This window comes from Capsicum annuum, chromosome 9 (genome assembly GCF_002878395.1).
Source record: "Capsicum annuum cultivar UCD-10X-F1 chromosome 9, UCD10Xv1.1, whole genome shotgun sequence".
Taxonomy (NCBI): domain Eukaryota; kingdom Viridiplantae; phylum Streptophyta; class Magnoliopsida; order Solanales; family Solanaceae; genus Capsicum; species Capsicum annuum.
Window position 1 is genome coordinate 193756659 of NC_061119.1, and position 20983 is coordinate 193777641.

The following is a 20983-nucleotide window of genomic DNA, read 5'->3' on the forward strand; positions in this document are numbered from 1 at the left end:
GCGGATTGCAGGTATATGCGGGTTTAAATTAAAAAAGCTAAATATTAGTATTATTCTCGTAAATATACCTAAAATTATATGTATGCTTTACTTAAATTTTTATAATACTTAAACGACGTGTATAAGACTACAAATAAATAATTTTATACTTTTTTTAATATCTCTATTCATTTTAATAAAAATATGATATTCGATCATTACTTGTACACGTGATACTTTTTGAGAATTTCTTAGTGAAAAGTGATATAATAGAAATTAATTATTTCCTAGTTGTAGATTTGAAAATATTATGACTTTTAATGGAGTTACAAATTTTTCTAAAAAAAAAAAACATGGGGGGGTGCGGTGCGGGAGGGTATGCGCGGGTATGAGTGTGGGGCGAATTTATGCGAGTTTAAAGATGATGCGGCGCGGTGCGATGCGATTTTAAAACTTGCGAATTTAGAAAAAACCCGCACTGCAACCGCATCGCACCATTGCCATCCCTAATCTAATCTATGTAGAAATGAAAGAATCAAAATGGAACTTCTTCTTTCATTAGAAGCGAGGATGGACAAAACCCCCATAGAAACATATAACCCAGAAAAATGAATTGATAATCAGAAACTGAGGATGATAACATATTACAATCAATTGACAACATACCTAATATAATTTATGCTTGTTGTAATTGTTGAAATTTTTTTTAATGGAGAAGAAGAGATAGATATTAATACAAGAGGAGAGAGATCTGAAAATATTGTCAGACTACTATGTTAGGTGTCTTTTCAAAATTTTGATTTATGACAAATATATAGTCTAAGTGTGAACACCTATCATTTTGATAGGTGAATGACAAAAATGTCCTTAAAATAAATTTTTTTTGACAAATAGCATACATGTCGAAACTCTTACCATTTATAATACAGAAAGTGCGAGGAAAATAGAGCAACTTTCCTCTTAAATCCTTATAACATTATCGTCTCCTAAATCCTCATCAAAAAATATGACTTCTTCTGTCTTAATTTATGCAATACCTTTACGACTTCAAGATTCAAATGAATTTTTTTACCACGAGTTTTATATGTATTTAAATATTCTGAATTGTCAGTTATTGTAACTTATTGTATTTTTTACATAGTTTCAAAATATGTAAATTTCGTTTCAAAAAAACTTAAAGACTTCATGTCTAAATACAAGGTCAAATCAACCAATCTGACTCTCGCCGACATAAATTGAACAGGAGTAGTATGAAATATTACCTTGAAGTCCAAAGAAATTAAAGATCCTCTTCCACCAATTCAATCTATATTGAATCTCTTAATATCAAACTAGCTTATATAGTCATGATACAATTCATGAATTAATATTATCTATATATAGAAAGAGAATAATAATAATAATAATAATAATAATAATAATAATAAATGATTCATCACTTTTGCAACACAGCGAAATTAAATGATTAGTATCTAAATTAATTTTAAATTGTACACCTAATTTTTCAATGGATTTCAAAAACTTCAAATTCTAAATCTCTCAATTTGAATTGACATCATCTAACAAAACTCACTTCTGTTTTATCTAGAAAACTAGGATAGTATCAAGCTAATTGTTATTAACATAATCTGAGTTGTTTCAAAAACCCAACATGCATTATATTCTATCTGATAACATGTGGGTGAAAATACAGCAACTTTATCCTTAAATCCTCACTTATTACATTGTCCTCTTCTACACTATCATCTTGAAAAAAGCTTCACCTAAAAAAAAAACCCAGAAATTGAACCAAAAAAATATAAATATATCCATCTACATGGAAACAGAACCAACATGGCATGAACTATTAGGAAGCAAAAATTGGGAAGGCCTTCTCCAACCTTTAAATCTCACTCTCCGGCGCTTGATTTTACGTTGCGGTGATTTTTGTCAAGCTACTTACGATGCCTTCAACAATGACCAAAATTCCAAATATTGTGGCACGAGCCGTTATGGTAAAAAATCATTTTTTGACAAAGTCATGTTAGAAAATGCTTCTGATTACAAGATCCACTGCTTCCTCTATGCCACCGCGCGTATTGGCGCGCTTGGGGCTATTTTCCTCCACTCTCTGTCTCACGAGTCGTGGGACAGAGAGTCTAATTGGATTGGCTATATAGCCGTTACGAGTGATGAAGTTAGTCGTAAACTAGGCCGTAGGGAAGTATACGTTGTGTTTCGTGGCACGTCTAGGAATTATGAATGGGTCAATGTTTTAGGTGCTCGTCCTGATTCAGCTGACTCTTTGCTTCATCCTAAGTCTTTGCAGAAAGGTGTTTTAAGTGGTGATAGCAGTAAAAACAAAGAGGATGAGGATGAGGATGAGGATGAGGACGAGGACGAGGTGAAAGTAATGGATGGGTGGCTTAAGATTTACGTATCCAGTGACCCGAAATCGTCCTTCACGAGACTAAGTGCAAGAGAACAGCTTCAAGCAAAGATTAAAGCACTAAGAAATCAGTATAAAGATGAGAATTTGAGTATAACTTTTACGGGGCACAGTCTTGGTGCTAGTCTAGCTACTTTAGCGGCATTTGATATAGTTGAAAATGTTGTCCCAGTTGATATTCCAGTATCTGCTATCGTCTTTGGTAGTCCACAAGTTGGGAACAAAACATTCAATGAAAGAATCAAGAAATTCTCTAACTTGAATATCTTACATGTTAAGAACAAGATTGATCTCATTCCCCTTTACCCTAGTGCTCTGTTGGGGTATGTGAATTCAGGTATGGAAACAAATGCCGTTGTTTTAAAGAAATTTGACCAGGAAGGGGAATTTGGAGTCTGGTAAAGTTGTTGCCATGTGACTAGAAGATCACGGGCTCAAAGCTTGGAAACAGTCTCTTGTAGAAATGCATGGTAAGACTGTGTACAATAGAAATTTGATGAGGAAGGGAAGCCATGGAGTAACTGGTAAAGTTATTATCATGTGACTAGAAGATCACGGGCCCAAACCTTGGAAATAGCCTCTTGTAGAAATGCAAGGTAAGGTTGTGTACAATAGACCCTTGTGGTCGGCTCCTTCCCTGACCCTGCGCATAGTGGAAGTTTTAGTGCACCAGACTGCACTTTGTAAAGAGATTTTACATGTATAGCGGAAATTTTCATGGCATTCATCCAAACATGTATATAAAAATCTCTTTATGATCATTAGAATTCTCCACATCCTATATTGTAACCATGTTGATAATAGTGCAAAACCTACTTTAATAAGAATCGAAAAAACATATTTCTACATAATTTTGACTATAAGTCCTATTCTTCAACAGGTATCGAGCTACTCATCGATAGTAGAAAGTCCGTGAGTTTAAAGAAGTCGATAGACACTAGCGATTGGCATAACTTGCAGGCAATGTTGCATGTTGTGGCTGGATGGAATGGGGATGATGGAAAGTTTGAGTTGAAAGTCAAGAGGAGTGTAGCTTTGGTGAACAAGTCATCTTCTTTCTTGAAAGATGAGTTCTTGATTCCAGGGTCATGGTGGGTTGAGAAGAATAAAGGGATGGTTCTTGATGAAAATGGAGAGTGGATTTTGGCACCACCTTCAGATGAGAACCTTCCAATCCCTGAGTATTGAAAAAAAAAATTCCCCCAATTTTTGGGATGAGTAGTTTGTTCGCTAAAAGGGCTTCCTACAATAGAACTTTATTGTCCAGACCTTTCACCTTTATTGTCCGGAGCTTTCTCGGATCCCGTGCATGACGTGAGATTCGGTGCACTGGACAGCCCTTTGTAGTAGTTTGTTCACTTTGCAGTTTTTTTGTTGATATTGGTTATCCTGTTTTAGCCTTGTCAAATGTGAATGCATCCGGTATCTATCTTGTAATATTGTATATATATTTTCGCCGAACCTGGTATTGTACTAGTTTATTTATTTATCACTGTGGCGTTTGAGCCAACTTGTACGCACATTGACTGATTCCATGAAATACCTATCACATCACGCCAGCAATAGGTATCACGTAGTTTCGTCCACAATCAAAGCTAAAATATATGAGAAAAAATCAGCTAGTGTATTGAATTAATGTTGGAAGCGCTTCAAGATTTATTCTTATAATAATGAAATAAATTTATCAAAATATTTTTGCAAAATTATCAAATTTAAATTACATCGAAGAGTATACCAGAAAATGGAAATGTATAATCGATTGATTTAGTCGATACGACCTCAAGAGTCAACATAGAGGGGAAGCTAATGTGAAAAGAAGAAAATTTGACATTGACTGACGTTCAAATGAATCACTACATCCGAATATACACATACTCAGTGTAATCTTACAAGTGAGGTATGGGGTGGGTAGTGTGTATGCAGACTTCACTCCAAGGAAGAGAGGTTGTTTCCGAAAATAAAATCTCGATTGCCTTGGACTCAAGCCATCAATTAAAAGACAAGTTAAATCAATAGCCGGTTTTCGCCTAACCATCTAAGCTTTAGTCAAAATTGGCAAACTTCAGGCAAAAGTTTGCTGCTCCTCCTCCATTTTCCCTTTCCTCTTAGTTCATTCTGCAATGGAAATGGAGGGGCTATAAGAGAAGTGGTAAGAGGAACGTAAAGAAGCATTAAACAGTCGTGATCAGAATATAACACATGGTTAAAAGAGGCAAATGAGGGGGGCGGATTGGATATAAGCGGATCGAAAACGGACAAAATATCCCTGAGACCCGTATTACCATGGATAAAAGATGAGTTAACCAACAGATAATATGAATGTCCATATTATTCATGCTCAGATGAGAACACAAACTAAAAGCTAACATAAGCTTATGATAATATAAATATTCATATTATCCATCTAGATATCCATTTTTCAGTGAAAAATATGGATAAATATCCATATTTGATCCATTTTTAAATGTTCAGTTATCTAATTAATGGATCATATTGGATAATTATTTATTTTTTAAAACTATTTTGCCGGTCCTATCAAGACTGGTCAGCTGGTCCTTCCATCTATTACCAGCAATAGGTAACCCACCTGGGAAGCCACCAACTATTTGCCCTCGCCCTTCTAAAGACGAACCTCAAGCCCAGTACGGAAAACCTCATATGCAGTTGGAATTTTTGGACCACCAGACCTAACTTCATAGATACACGTTTGAAGTTTGGCCTGGCAGGCCAAACTTCAGAGGCATATGCTGAAAGTTTGGCCTTGACTAGCCAAACTTCAGGCAATATGCCGAAAGTTTCGCTTTGGCAAGCCTAACTTTAGGGGTGTATGTTGGAAGCTTACTTGCACAAACAATAAGCCAAACTTCAAGCAAGCTTTGTAACTTTGAAGCCTGCTATTACTGTTATTACTATCCGTGTTATTTTCTGTCTATTTCATATCTAAATTAATTCTAGTCTAAAACGTGAAAAAAGGCTGATCACAGATGTCACTGGATAAGGGTGAAACTAAATATGAAAAATGTGATACTTCAGGTGTGTTTTTGACCATTAAATATAAAAACCACCATAGATGCTCCTTGACTTTGATCAAACAATCAAAAGAATTTATCTGTGGCAATTCTCTACCTCGTGGAGGTAGGGGTAAGGTCTGCGTATACTTTACCTACCCCAGACCCTATCCATAGGATTACACTGGGTATGTTGTTGTATTCATCTGTGGCAATTGACTCAGCTATGTTATTTTCTAAATCTGGTCCTTGTTTCTACAGGCAACTAAGAGGATTATGTGCATATATCAGAAACAGTTGGTAAATCACATACTCTTAAGAAGTGAGATAATATAATCATATAAGAACTGCAGAGTCAAAATATGTAATTTTGGGCTCTCACGAACAATGATAGATGCACTTGAGTGAGATCAACATCAGCTGGCACTCCTATATAGATGGCTACAAGTTAGGTTCTATGTACTTTTTTTGATTAGATACCTAGATAAGCTGTACCTGAAGGACCTCTGGTAATTCAAATCCCTTGTATGTAGACTGCTGGACCGAACTGAATGAAAAACAGTTGGAGGAAGTTCTCACAGGACTGCTAGACTGAATACTCACTCTGCTGGTGCAATCGCTTTTATTTTAGAGAAACACATGGTGGATGTTTTAATGATGTCCAGCTCATTTTGTAAATGTGATGTCCAGCTCATGTTGTAAATGTTATCTGATTTTCCAGCATTAGAAGCATAACATAAAAACAGTCATCCTTCCACGCAAACGAAAGTAGAGTACGTAAACCCATATCCGCTCACTGCTCAGCACGAAAAATTCACTTGAATAACTCCCAAGGTTGATCATATCTTTTGTTCAAAATGCATAATTTAACTGATGCATAAAACTATACAGAAGATCTGTATATTAAATATGTCAACACTATACTATCCCAGTAATACAATCTACGAAAGTTGGACATAGGAAAGTTGCATAACAGTATCGGTTCCTTGCGTCAATCAGGCATAAAACAGTAAGGAATATTGGAAAATTGTACAATGTAATTCCTTGCATTAATCACAAATCTGTCGTCTGTTTAGGGCTGCTTCAAAGCGGCTCAAGGAGTCTGATCTCATTTCTGTACTCATGTCATTCTCTGGGGCCGGATAGTAATCTTCTCTCAGTTGTACATCTCTTAAGTTTGGGATTCTAAGCAGGAACATCATGAAATGTTCATTTGCTGTTCCGTGGATGAACAACTTCCGGAGTGCAATGCATTCTTGGAGCAGCCCAGCTGCTGGCAGGGATAGACACCTTTGGTTAACATCCCTATCTTGTGGTGGCCAATAATCAAGCTCCCTTAGATTCAAACTTCCAATCCCAAATAGATAAAACCGTTCCCACAAGCTCAAATCCATCTGTCCGGATGGGGCAGTGTGCGTGTAACCGATAAGATCCCCACAATCCAAATGCATCTTCACAAGTTTATGGTACCGTGAAAGGGTGCTCAAACCAAATGCCCTCTCCGAAGGTTTTGACCATAGCCTGCAGTCTCCTTCCACCCTAATTTTGATCTCCTCCAAGTTAGGACAATGTTCAAGACCTGCAGCTGCTAACGGAGTTACAAGATCACCCACACCAACCCAAAGTGAGAGATAATGCAGCCGGTTCCATGTTCGTCCACCAAAACCATTCCCATTGCCATTGTCTTCCACACAAACACTGTTAAGATCATAGTCGTACTTGCATCTTTTATTCCTATTAAACATAATATCATCATCCATGGATCCAAATGTGTACCCAAATCCATCCGTACGAGTTGATGACTCAGCTCCATTGGTCTTATTGAGATCAAACCTGTATTCAACACCATTAAGATTTTCAATTTCCTCAACACTATCCTCCCACACACAATCAATATGAAGCCTCTGGATATGTTCTTGTATTGGTTCCAATGCTTTCAACGATGAAGCAGCTCCAAGATTCTTGCAACAAGATATTCTGACATCAACCAAACTTTTCCGAAGCAAAGAAGCTAACGTCCTCATTCCTCTCATTGTGATCTTCTTACAACTTTGAATCTGAAACTTAGTTAACCTTGTACACCCTCTACCAATTGCTATCAAACCCATATCATCCAAATCACCTACATTTCTAATCGACAAAGATGTAAGCCCCTGACATAGCGCAACCCCATCCAACTTCGACTCAATTGGCATAGAAACGCCATGAAATTGCCCCAACTTCAGCGACCGCAATTTAGGACATTTTCTGTTCAGTATTTCCAAAGCAGGACCACTATCTCTAACATTATTACAAACATCTAATACAAGGTCTTCAAGTAACGGAAGACCCGAAAACACTTCAATCAAAGTTGAAACATTAAATTTTGCATCATCAGCTGTAAATCCCTCATCATCAGGATCAGCTCTACAATTAGACAACGTAGACGTATCCGCTAAATGAAGCACTGATAATTTAGGGCAATTCGTAGCTATACAAAGCAAACCTTCATCACCAACAAACCCAATGTACATTGGATCAAACATACAAGCAATCTTCAACTCCTTCAAATTCGGACAACATTTCGTAATCACACCAATCTCATCCGTCTTAAAACCCTCCGAAAACGAAGGATTCATCAGATTCAACTCCGTCAAATTCCCCGCTAAGACAGGGTTCCATTCAAGAGCAGGCGGAACATCATCCGTCCAGCAATAAAAACTAGACAAGTCAACCGATTCCAAATGACCGCATCCTTTAAACAGAAAGTCGAACTCCTCCCCGCTAACTAACTGCGGACGTTGGTGCCAGCGCACTAACTTGATTGTGTTAAGATAAAACCACTGTACTGGAAGCAACTTAAGTACCTCCGCCCCCCGCGCGTACACCGTCAATGACTTCACTGAAGGAAACGCGTGGCGGAGGAGGTGAGCTATTAAAGCAGAATCCGCTTCGGTGGATTCGCCGAGGAGTGGGTGGCCCCAAGGAGAGAGGAGAGAGAGATCGAGATGAGTAACACAACGGAAGCAATCAGGCAACATGAAAAGGTCACGGATATTGCCACGGAGAGTGAGGGAAGTACGGGTAGAACGTTCGAGAACGCGCCATTTACCGCAGACGAGTGAGGCGGAGTTGCGGCTACGGACGTCGGAGATAGTAGCGATTATGTTGGAGAGGATGACGTCGGGGAGGTCGTTGACGGTTGTGGGTGGAGTTGAAGTAGAAGTTGCCATTGATGAAAATGAGTGTTGAAGAGTGATGAGAGAGAGAGAGAGGAGGCTTTTGGGGTTTTGGTTAGTGGGTGAAAATTAGTACAGAATTTTGGGTGTGTTAGCAGTGTTAAGGGTGTGGGGATGGAGTAGCTAGGGGGTTTTGGGGACAAAGTGTCGGGACAGACAAGGACCCACGTGAGAGTCACGTGCCATAAATGCCAAGTTGGGCGTTTCTAGAGTTTGATATATCCTGCTACCTTTTACTTAACTTTTGTAAATTGAACTCTTAAACACAATAAAATAAAATATTTCAAGTCTCTTTTTCCATCGGTTAAATTTATATGGTATTAATGTTGTTGAATTAGAAAATATGTGATTACATGCATTAAAAAACGAGTAAATTTATTAAAAAATAGTATTTTTTAAAAAAAATAAACTCCTATTTTTTTCTTCAATCATTAAACTTAGTAAAACATAATATGTCAAAATTCTTTGATTATTGATCGAGCTTATGTGATATTAATATTGCTAAATTAAAAAAATATGTGACTAGGTGCATTAAAACGTGAGTAAAAATAATATTTTCATAAAAAATATTATTCTCTTTGAGAAAAATAAAACTCTATCTTCTTCTTCAATAAAATACCCCCCAAACTTTCTCCTTCATTCCAACATATTCTCTTCTTCTTCCAATCAACTTCAGCCTCTCTACCCCTTGTTCCCTTTTTCTCTTGCAAATTAATACCACCATCACTCTAATTCCTTTGTTCCGGTCAAATTCAATTTCATGAATATTTTTAACTTTTTAAAAAAACTTTTAGTTTTTAAAATTTTAAAAAAAAATATTGGGTTCAAAAAAAAAAAATTGTATGAATTAATTAATGTAATTGTGATAACGGGTATTGGAAAATTAAAGAATCTCTACTGATAAGCTCAAGGACGGCTCAATATTATTGGGGACCTAAAGCCAACTTCGATGAAAACTTTGATTTTTTTTCAAGAAAAAAATTATATAATATATAATTTTTATTTAAAATCTATTTTCTAACTTTTTGAGATGTAAAGTTATGAATAATTGTCTTATAATCGATTTCTTCTAATAATTTATTTTCAATTGATAATATACTTAATCCAATCAATCTCTTGAGACATTGTTAATATCAAGTAAGATTTTATCAGTTTTAATTTTGAAAAACTTCTTTCCATTGAGGCAATTGTTATAGGAATAGCTAACGTTATTCTATAGATAATATAAGCATTAAAAAAAAATCAAGTCTTTTTATTTGATTAAGCATATCAATTAAAGTACTATCATTTACTTGAATTGTTTTTCTTAACACTCTTTAATTCAAAAAATAAGTCTAAACTATCAATATCAAAATGATTATTATATTCTTAAAGAACATTCAAGGTTAAGATAATTTTTTTTTTTCAAATTCTAATCATCCAGTGACCTCAATTTTTTACCTCTAAATAGAAATCCAAAAATATTTTCATAAGCTTCAAATTATGTAAATCTATTTTGAAGAGAAACAATAGTTTGGTCTACTATATATAAGAAGTAACCAACTCTAAAAGATTCTTCAGGAGACTTTGCGATTTCATTATTAACATTTTCATCAAACTGTTTTTTTCTATGTATTACACGTTTAATACGAAATTCAAATTCTATATTCTTCTCAAATGCAATTTTTTTAGCAAAAATCATAGCACTTAAACATTCGTGCTCTATATATTTTTTTAAAAAAAAAAATTGAACCCCTTAATTGATTTATAGCCACATCAATATGCATATTTTTTTTATTGCAAGGATTCGCTAACTGAATTAACTTGCAAAAAAAATATCATGCTAAATAGTCATATTTAATAAAAACTCAAAAATTTCAAGCTCATATATTGCTAAGCAACTAGCTTCACTTTTAATTTTTGGATCCTCGCTAACTTCTGCTAATTTCACTAAAGCATATCTTATTTGTGGAGTTTGAGATCTTATGGCCTTAACACTTTAAATACGACTTCTTTATTGTGTTTGTGATAATGATTTAAGAGATAAGTCACGTACGCCATCTTTCAAAACGTTTCATCACTTAGTAGAAGAAGAAAATAGTGTATATATGTGTTGTACCACTCCAAAAAATGAAATATCTTTTTTGCAAGAATTAGCAACAACACAAAACACTAAATTTAAATTATAACAACCACATAGAGTGTAAAATGGTCTAGGATTTATATCTAAAAAAAAAATTTGAACTCCTTGGTGTTTTCCCTTCATATTAGATCCATTATCATATTCTTATCCTATTAAATTATCAATATCAAGTTCAATATTTTTAATTTCATCTACAATAATTTCAAAATGACCTTTACCACTCATATCATCCACTTTTAAAAATTTTAAAAAATACTCAATAACTTTTATTGGAGTTGCTGAAATATCGATACTTCGCAATATAAAAGACATTTATTCTTGATGACTAGTATCCAGAGTGCAATCAAGTATAATTAAAAAATATTTTATTTCTATGACTGTTTCAATAATTTTATTTTTAATTTCACTCGCCAATAAATTTATTAATTCATTTTTTATATTATGTCCTAAGTAATAATTGTGAATTTCATTATGTTTAATTCATCGGATATGCTCTTGCATGATTGGATCAAATTCAACAACCATTTTAATTAGACTTTAGAAAATTTCATTATTCTCTTGAATTTTTTTTTCTCGAAGTGTCAGATTATTTTTTTTGAGAATTTTTATCACGACAATAATTCTTCATAATACATTTTTTCAGTGCTCTCTATCCCTATGAATTTGATCTTGAACATCTTTATCAATTATTTTATTTGTCTTCAGTCTTATTTCTAAGTCAATTCATGCACTCATATTAATAATATGCTCGTTTGATATCTCATGAATTTTAAGGTTAGCACTACGATTTCTCCAATCTCGACTACCTTCACTTGCTAGTTTACTATTACTAATATTAAAATTTGTATTAAACAACTTACAACAAAAATAAATTACTTTATTCAAATCTCTAGAATAAATTAATCATTTTCTTTGATGCCTTCTCTATTTGCTAAAATTTGAAAGTAATGGACATTAGAAAAATATCTTGATATTTTATCATTTGAAAAATTTGTATCACTAATTTTAATTGATTCTTTTTTCACTAGTAAGTTCCTTAATTTTATATCGATATTGATCCATTGACTAGGATCATATATATATTTTTAGGAATGCGACTGTTTGGTTCATCAAGTTCTTGATTTTTTTGAGGATCTATATTAGATTTATCACTAATTTCATCCTCCTCTTTTTGAATAGTATTACTCGTATCATCTAATTCAACTGAATTAATAACTTGCTCATCTTGAGAACATTCTTTAATATTTTCTAATTCTGTTATTTTATTATTTATTAAAAATTTATCGAGAGCTCCTTTTTTAGATTCTACCAAAGTTTTAAAAAAAATTTCTAAGTTTTGAAGCACCGAATTCATATTTTTTAGTTGGCATATTTAAATTTTAAAAAATAGCAAAAGAGTAATTTATATCTACACAATTAAAAACTAAAAAAATCTATAAGTAACAAACTATGTCTACCAAATATCAATGTACATGCATGCACAATTATTTAACAGAAAAATAATATTAATAATAATAATAATAATAATAATAATAAAATTAAAATAATAAAACCTAATTTAATAACTTGATCTGAAACTAATAACTTCAATCTTCATAAACTACCAACAATCTTGATAGTCAAGAAAAATTGAATCAATAATAATATTATGAAAAACAACCTCTTGAACAATTGAAATTTTGATGGTATAAGAACTAAAAGAAAATAAAAATTAAAGGTAAATAAATAGGGAAGAATGAATACGTACATTATTTTCATCATTCAAGAAAACAAAAATGAAAGGTCTTATTTTAATTGAAAAGATTAAAAAAAAAAAAAGGAACAGTGCAACAGAGAAGTACCTTATGGTTACTTCACTTTACATTTGAAGATTTTTTATTTATTTTAGAATTTAAATATTAATTTCATATTTTAGCTTAGCATGAATCATAATTTTGATGATTTCGTTATGTTATGTAGGATTTTAATGGATAGTGAAGATAAAAGTTGGACGAATTATTTAATATGGTCTGATGAGTTCGGGCGTGGAGTGAAATATTTTCTTGAAAAGGCGTTTGTACAAGCTGCTCAAGGAAATGAGATATTATGTCTTTGTAGAGACTGCAAGAATCAATATTGACGTTATAGAGACGTGGTGGAGGATAACTTGCTTTCTAGAGGATTTCTTCCTAGTTACACCAAATGGACTTTCCATGGAGAAAGCGTTTCCTCGAGAAAGACGCATCATCCTATCAATGATGATGAAGGTTCTAATATGCGTGATGATATTGATGGACTACTTCACGATACGTTTAGAAATATATATGTTGAATCGAGGTATGGAGAAAGAGTTGGAGAGGAATTACCTCAAGATATTTTTAAAATTATTGGATAAAGAAAAACAATAATTATATCCGGGGTGTGAGAATTTTAGTAAGTTGAGTTTCACCATTCGGTTGTTCTTGTTTAAATCATTGCATGGGTTGAGTAATGCAGCATTTTCATGCAGTCGCTAGTTTGGTATTAGTAGTTTGGTATTGTGGCCTGGTCAGAATCTGTTCATGCAGTTGCTAGTTTGGTATTAATATAAGTTGACCTAGTTATAAGTTGGTTATGGTGACTTTTTGCACATATATAGTTGACTATATATAGCACTGCTAGCTGGTACAACTTCCAATTGTTATGGTGTCGTAGTTGTTGTAAAGTCATGTTGTAATAGTACTAGTGTCATGGCTTGGATTATTTTTTGAATCTGCATTGGTGTAAGGAGTTACAAGGTAGAAACAGATAAATATGACACTATATATCACAGTTACAAGGTATAAAGATGATACTATATGTTTGTCTGTACGTAACACAATTAAAGGAAGAATGTAAGTACTGTAAATGTGATAGGCTTGTAATGTATTTTTATGCTTCATCTTCACTACTTTCAAGGACTACAACAGTTCTCTTAGTTTTCAACTTCTTAACAACTTTGGCTTTTGTCTCTTTGCTTCCTTTTACATCTTGTTGGGGATCAGACTCATAACTAGCAATCTCTTGAAGAATTCTGCTTCTGTATTTTTTGATCTTCAACTTGCCAATTATCTTCTCCAACTGCATAAGCATATTGTAGTATTCATATGATTGCATCAGATAAGAAGCTCTAAGGTTGTCCTATCAATGCGATCATGTAAAATATAGCAGTCTTAGCTCTAAGCTAGAAGAACTTTTACATTTTCATAACTGAACAAACATCATATCTCTACATTTTACCTACGTAATAGGCCATAAATGAGCATGTGTTGGTATAATTATATCGCATGCACACAAAGAATACAGTTAGTACAATTACTCTGCAAGTCCTAGGCCCTTGGATTATACCAATGAAAAATCTAAAATATTTATGTTGACTTACCTGTCTTACTTCCGTTCTTTGGTCATACCCAAAAACTATCTATTTGTTCGAAAAAGCAAGAAGTTTCCTATTCAACACTCTATCTTATTACCAAATGTTAAACTAAGGAATATCCAAATGCTCAACTTAGGACTCACTTTTTATGTTATTAATCTGTCCCAATCAATGTCTCCACTTGATTTGGCACTATTACTACAGTATATTTAAAATGCAAACTTTGAGGAAATTTTGTTGAAGATGTTGCTTACTTTTCTTGATCTTTCAGAATACGATCATTTCATAAGAGAAGTAAAAGCAGGGTCTAGCCTTCCTAGCCCATAAGGGTAGCGATAAGGTCTGCTATATTCAATCCTCCCCAAACCTCACTTGTGGGATTACACTGGCTATGTTGTTGTTGTAAGTAAAAGCGAGGTCTAGAATTTTAGTGCATAACAGTACCAGTCTCTAGATTTTCCTCTTAGCTAAGTAGATATAACTTTGACATGGACACCTTCATCAAAAGCATTACTTTAACATGGATGGAAAGAAATACCAGAATATTGGAGGTAAAAAAGTTCAAATTCCACTTTCCAAAGATTTTAGTAAACTATAACAAATAGAAAGTAATAAAGCACCAAAAGTGTAAGTTTAAAAACATCAACTGTAAGAAAAGCAGTAGGAATGCACCTCTTCAATTGATTTTGGTTTCTGTGCACTCAAAATAAGAAGATATCCTTCATTCCTCCTCTGGCATAATTCAATGGCTTATTCAATTTTAGTGCATCTATTAAGTGCTCATATATATCCCTATAAATTCATCTATTCATATTATGATCATCATTTCCTTAAGGAGCTAGTTTTAAGAAAAAATATTCAAATTCTGAAATGTGTATGCTAATAATTACCTTGTTTTGATTTTTATACTGCGTCCGTAAGACTACGGGGTTATACTGAATATTTTTTTGTTGTACGTAGTACTTATTAAATGAAACAGTTGTAGGGCAGGTCTCCATTTGGCAGATAATTATGATTCATGAGATAATGTCTGTGGTCTGCAAACTTTCTAATCTTTTTAGTGCCTTTTTTCAAGTAGGACTTAGTAGTATAAAGCCACTCCTCAAATAAGCCCCTAAACTCTTCCCCTTGAACACAGTTGGTATTGAATGTAGATTGTATATGCCTGGTGGCCTGTGAGTAACTAGAATTATGTCTGCCCGGTAGACTCATTGTATTATATGTTATATGAGAATCTATATATGACTAAGAGCCCGACCTAATCCTCCCGATGTGAACTCAAAAAATGCTTGAAGTAGAACTCCAACGAGGCATTGACCCATTATATCATGTTGTTGTGTGATTCTAATCTTTTTATATTGTCATTTAAGTCCTAATTTATATTATTTATTCTCTTTTTATAGGTGTCCAAAATGAAGAAAATGATGAATACATTGACTTTACTTGAGAAGAATTTTGGGTTGTGGATAAATGCTCTAATATCAATAGTTTTGTGTTGAATTTCTTGAAACTTATCGCGACTCGAACTTGCTGCTGTGTAAAAACTTAACTAATCATTTGGACTTGATTACATTTTGCTTTTGGGTTTAAATTATTAGCTTGTTGCATATTTTGCATTATGAGATTATTAATGAATGATTTTATTTTGTGATGAGTATATATTGTGTTATAATTTATTATGTATGTAAATAAAAATTTATATACATAATACGAGTGACTATTTATATAAATCATTTCAATTTAATAATATGTGGAAACAATCATTACAATAGATCAATAAACCATTGCAATAGGTAGTCAAAAAGTGTTGCAACAGAATGACAAAAGCGTCGCAATAGATGTTATGGTAACGGTTTAATGTCGTTGCAATACAATCTATGGTAACGGCTAGTAACCATTGTAATAGATGAAAATAGGTGTCCCAATAAGTGATGAAATAGTTGTAATAGGTACTCAAAAAGCATTGCAACAGAATAACAAAAGTTTCGCAATAGATGATATTGCAACAGTTAAAAGTTGTTGCAATAGAATCTATCGCAACGATTAGTAACCGTTGGAATAGATGAAAATAGGCATCTCAGTAAGTTAAAAAATAACCGTCGACATAGGTCAAGCTATGGAGATGGTTCCAAACAACCGTAGTCATAGCTTGACCTATGGCGATGGTTTCAGACAGCCATCGCATAAACCATTGCCATAGACCTATCGCAACACCCATATATAAGACGCTTGCTGAACCATTGCGGTAGAGCTATGCCAATGGTTTTTTTGTCTATTGCGATGATTTTGAAACCTCACCATAGGAGTAATTTCCAGTAGTGAATGGTGGTTCGTGGATAGTGAAATCTGACGAATACTTTGCCGAAGAAGATAAGATGAAGTGGAGGTGGTGTGGTTTTGGAAGGTGGAGGGAAGTGAGAGAAGAAATAATAATTTTATTTTTTAAAATAAGTAGAAAATCTTATTTAATATTTTGATTAATAATTAAAAATAGTTAACAAAGATAATAATATGGAATGACACTAATTTAGGTGACGTAGATGTAACATGTGATTTATGTAAGGGCAAGTGAGCTACACACATGGGAGGAAGGGTTCAAAAATCTTATTTTGATCAGATTTAAGGGTTCAATTGACAAAATATTAAGTAGGAGGGTCTGAAATACAAACTCATAGAAGTACAGGGATTCAGTAAATCATTTTGCCTTAAACAAGTCAATATTCATTCATGTTTAGATAACATTTTTTAACATACTCCCCGTTCTTTTGTAGTTGGCATAATTTCTTTTAGAGAAAAATGATACAAATTTTGATCAAACTTTAAGACTTATTCTTTACTCATATTGAAAAAAGAAAAATTGTAATTCATAGTAGTTTTCATATAGCTTTTAAATATCTAAATTTTAATTTTAAAATATTAAATTAATCTAATCTAATTTAGCAATAAAAATTAGTTAAATTAACTCTCGAAAAATAAAATATGTCAACTAAAAAAATGAAGAAATATTAAACAAATCAATACCGCTAAAGAAAATAAATTAAATTCAAAGGTATAACAAAAATTTTATAAGGGCAGTCAAAGAAAATTGGACTGCAAGAGTCTATTTTACTCAGCCTTAACTTTATTTATTTATCGTATACGTCAGTAGTCTGATCCTTTGTAGTAACTACCAGTAATAACGAACTTGGAAAATGGATCTGTTTATCTAAAGAGATTCGTTGTTTCTGTCTAACTTTTTTGATAATCGTCAATTAAAAGGAGACATTTTCTCATTTTTTGTTGTAGCTATTGCAGCGGCTGAAGCAGTCATTGGATTGACTATTGTTTCATCAATTTATCGTAAAAGGAAATAAACTCGTATCAACCAAGTAAATCTGTTGAATTATTTTATACAACGGATAGTATGATAGGTCACAAATTGAAAGAATTTGTACCTATATTAAATTTTAAAGGAGATAGATAGGACTACTAGTTGCTCAATCAGGACCCTATCTTTAATGCGAGCCAAAAATTCAATTTATGTGCCCCATTTCTTTATTGTTGGAAATTCTATTCAATTATCAACCCAGATGTGAAAAAGAGTAAAGAAATAAGAGTTGAAGACGGCTTAACAATAAGAGAGAACCCTCATCTCGTGGCTAGGAATATCTATGTAGATAGAATTGGATTTGTAGTGTCAGTTAGAGGTAGGTATAAACTTTTATTCCTCTTGTTCGATCTTTCTTGAAATATCCATCATCTTGATCTCGACCTTGTTGAGCTCTACCTGATTGAAAGCTCTTATTTTATTGTCTTATCGATCGTCTTTGACTCCCTAAAAAAGAAGACTAGTGACCTAAATGGTCAGGATCTTTTCTTACCTTAGCTGAGCCTTATGTCTCTTCAACATTCCTATTCATTTTGCCTTGTCTTGGGCACCACAGTGGACTAGGGGGAATAATTTTGCAATACTGAAATGCACACATTAATAATCTATGATGATCTTAGTAAACAGGCGCTAGTATATCGACAAGTGTCATTATTGTTATGCCGACCACTAGGTTGTGAGGCTTTCCCATGGAATGCTTTTTATTTACATTCTCGACTCTTCGAAAGAGCGGCTAAATGATTCAAACCAGACAGGCGCAAGTAGCTTGATTGCCTTATCCGTCATTGAAGCACAAATTTAAGATGCATCGACCTATATTTCCATTAATGTGATCCCCATTGCTGATGGAAAAATCTATTTGAAAATAAAGTTTTTTTATCGTGGAACTAGACCTGCTATTAACATATGTCAGACGCGTCGTATCTATTGCTCAGTTGAAAACTATGAAACAAGTGTACGGTAGTTCAAAATTGAAATTTACACAATATCGCGAACTGGTAGTCCTTGCTTGATTTGGCTCAGACTTTTGATGTTGCGACTCAAGTATCACTCAATAGAGGTGGAAGGCTAACAAAAGTACCGAAACAACCAAATATGCACCACTGCCAATTAAAAATAAATTTTAGTCAGTTATGCAGTTGTTAATGAATTTTGTGATCGAATGCCACAAGACAGAATGCCTCAATATGAGAGAATCATTCCAAATAGTGTCAAACCAGAATTCCTCCAGCATTGACTTCCTTCTATTTATGGTATATCCAAGAGCTAATTCAATATCATTTGCATTGGAACTGGCTTGGAAAGAAAGAAAACATTCTTATCTGAGTAGATCGTTAGCGTATTTTTTATTCTCGAGTGAAGTAGCTTACTCTTGCTCTGTACGCGAGGGAGTCATACTATGTTTAATTTTCATTTATGCTTGCATTGTGTGAGTTATATCTAGGAAGCAAGAACAATAAAGGATTGATAAGGCAGCTCAGTTGATAAAAAAAAGGAGATGGTATCGAAGCGGGGGGCTCGTAGACTCTATTGGTGCAATGACTAGTCTAAGCTCTTTTCTCTACATGAATTTTTTAATTAGGTAAACTTAGTGTGTTATATAAGATTTTTAACAAGTATAATGAAAATCTCTTCTATTGCAGTATAATTCAAAAAAAAGTTACTCACGCAGCAGTCTGCTTGCCTAAAATGAAAATCTTTACTAGCCGAAGAACTTTCTTACTGGAGCATATATAACGGAGAAGGACTTAGTTGCCTATTCTTAGCCTGGTATTTAAGAATCTTTTCTTAGAATGAATGATGAACTGAAGTGAGATTGGATTAGCGTATAGAAACTACAACTACAAATTTGATTCCTTTCTCTTCGAAAATTCCACTAGACGAGGGAGATATAAAAATAACGTTGACGCTACAAAAAATAATATCATTGCATAAGCAATGAATGAGCTAATTTCTGATTAAAAGCCTATTTGAGTAGATAGGTCTCCTTTACTGAGGGGTTTCCACAGAGAATTCTTGCTCTGACTTCACAAAAAATTTTAATATTGAGAATATTGGATGTATTACACACTAGTGGAATTGCATGAAAAATGAAAAACCACCTGAAATGTCTGAATTTTTTATTTCTAAGATCAATAAAATAAGTGATTTTGTCATTATAAAACATGAAAAAGTAGATCTTTAGGGTCCCAAATGAATTGGCCTATTTGAAAAAGGCCTTGTTCTTTCAAAGATCTATCTCGTACCTTGTACTGCATGTTTCAATCTGCAAGAATCCAAAATCATTCTCTTGAAGCTCATCCTCTTTATCATAAATAATCCGTTTGTCCCGAAATGTCCTGGACCAATAGAAAAATCTCAATTCATTGGCTCTTTCGATATAATCAAATAGAACAAATAGAAAGCCACAAAGGTGTCATATTCTAAGAGTCCAAACTATGTGATCGAATAAATTATTCTTTTGAAAATATTTTGAAATCAAAAAAATTATGAATTACGAAGGCTTGATTCAGATCTAAAGAGATATTTGCTTGGCCAATTCAAATTAGTGGTTGCGAGCTTGCCCCACCCATGAGTAATATTTCATAGTAGTCTCATTAGTCCGTACATCTTTTCTTGTTCTCATTGACGTGCATTCAGTAGGAATTGAACCTACGAATTCGTCAATTATGAGTTGGGCGCTTTAACCGTTCAACCATGAATTCTAGCGGGGATATTCAAAAGGATTTTTCATCCTTCTACTATAAAAAAAATTGTGTTTAGCGACACGCACTTTTCGTCGCTATCATATGAAATTCTGTCTCTAAATAGAAATAGCGATAAATTTGCTTCTGTCTCTATATTGCTCGTTGCTAGCCTCATAGCGATGAAACTTTGATTTCCTTCGTAAAATTTGTGACCCCTTAGTGACAAATAATTTCGGTTGTTGTTGTTACCGACGGATTATTCCGTTGCTATTCTCAAAATCCATTTTCGTCGTGGTTAAATTTATGACTGAATATTTTATCGCTGATCCATTGCTACATGGTTTGGTCGACTGAGTAGCGACCAAATTTATCCATCGCTAAAGTTTTTCAGTAGCAACGATAAAAGTTAGTCACTAATTATTTGTCGTAATACCAGCCGTCTTTAGCAACTAAATTTTTCCATCCCTAAAGTTTTTCAGTAGCAACGACAAATATTAATCGCTAAATTTTTGTTGCTAATAATTTTGTAGGAAAATAATTGAAACACGTAAATTATAGAATAATTAAAATAACCAACATTCATATAGATAGCAAAATGCACAATAATTGTGCCCAAAAACAAACAATTTTACATATTTTGTCAAACATAAACTAATGTCAAACCAACATCCATGAAAATTAGTATTTGTTACTACGTACATAAATGTTTTGTACTTTCACACAAAAATAGTCTATCAAAAATTAATGCAACGATCAAGGACTACAAATACTATGAAGCTAGGAATCAACGTCGTCGTCATC

The 20983-nt window shown here is 33.5% G+C and overlaps 2 protein-coding genes and 1 pseudogene across 2 annotated transcripts; 2 read left to right on the forward strand and 1 right to left on the reverse strand.

Annotated features, from left to right (window-relative positions):
* Positions 1–1437: 1437 nt before the first annotated feature.
* Positions 1438–3927, forward strand: LOC107842320 (phospholipase A1-IIdelta). Its single transcript, XM_016686086.2, has 2 exons — positions 1438–2744; positions 3288–3927. The coding sequence occupies exons 1-2, from the start codon at positions 1796–1798 to the stop codon at positions 3593–3595; spliced, it is 1257 nt and encodes a 418-aa protein (XP_016541572.1). The 5' UTR covers positions 1438–1795; the 3' UTR covers positions 3596–3927.
* Positions 3928–6218: 2291 nt separating this feature from the next.
* Positions 6219–8752, reverse strand: LOC107842321 (F-box/LRR-repeat MAX2 homolog A). Its single transcript, XM_016686087.2, has one exon. The coding sequence runs from the start codon at positions 8625–8627 to the stop codon at positions 6465–6467; it is 2163 nt and encodes a 720-aa protein (XP_016541573.1). The 5' UTR covers positions 8628–8752; the 3' UTR covers positions 6219–6464.
* Positions 8753–18083: 9331 nt separating this feature from the next.
* Positions 18084–18732, forward strand: LOC124887168 (annotated as a pseudogene).
* Positions 18733–20983: the final 2251 nt, after the last annotated feature.

What these genes read in the sequence shown, in the direction of transcription:
- LOC107842320 (XM_016686086.2), top strand. Translation starts at nt 1,796, where the DNA reads ATGGAAACAGAACCAACATGGCATGAACTATTAGGAAGCAAAAATTGG. An exon ending in GTTGGGGTATGTGAATTCAG is followed by an intron (nt 2,745 to 3,287) that starts GTATGGAAACAA and finishes ATTCTTCAACAG; the next exon opens with GTATCGAGCTACTCATCGAT.
- LOC107842321 (XM_016686087.2), bottom strand. Translation starts at nt 8,627, where the DNA reads ATGGCAACTTCTACTTCAACTCCACCCACAACCGTCAACGACCTCCCC.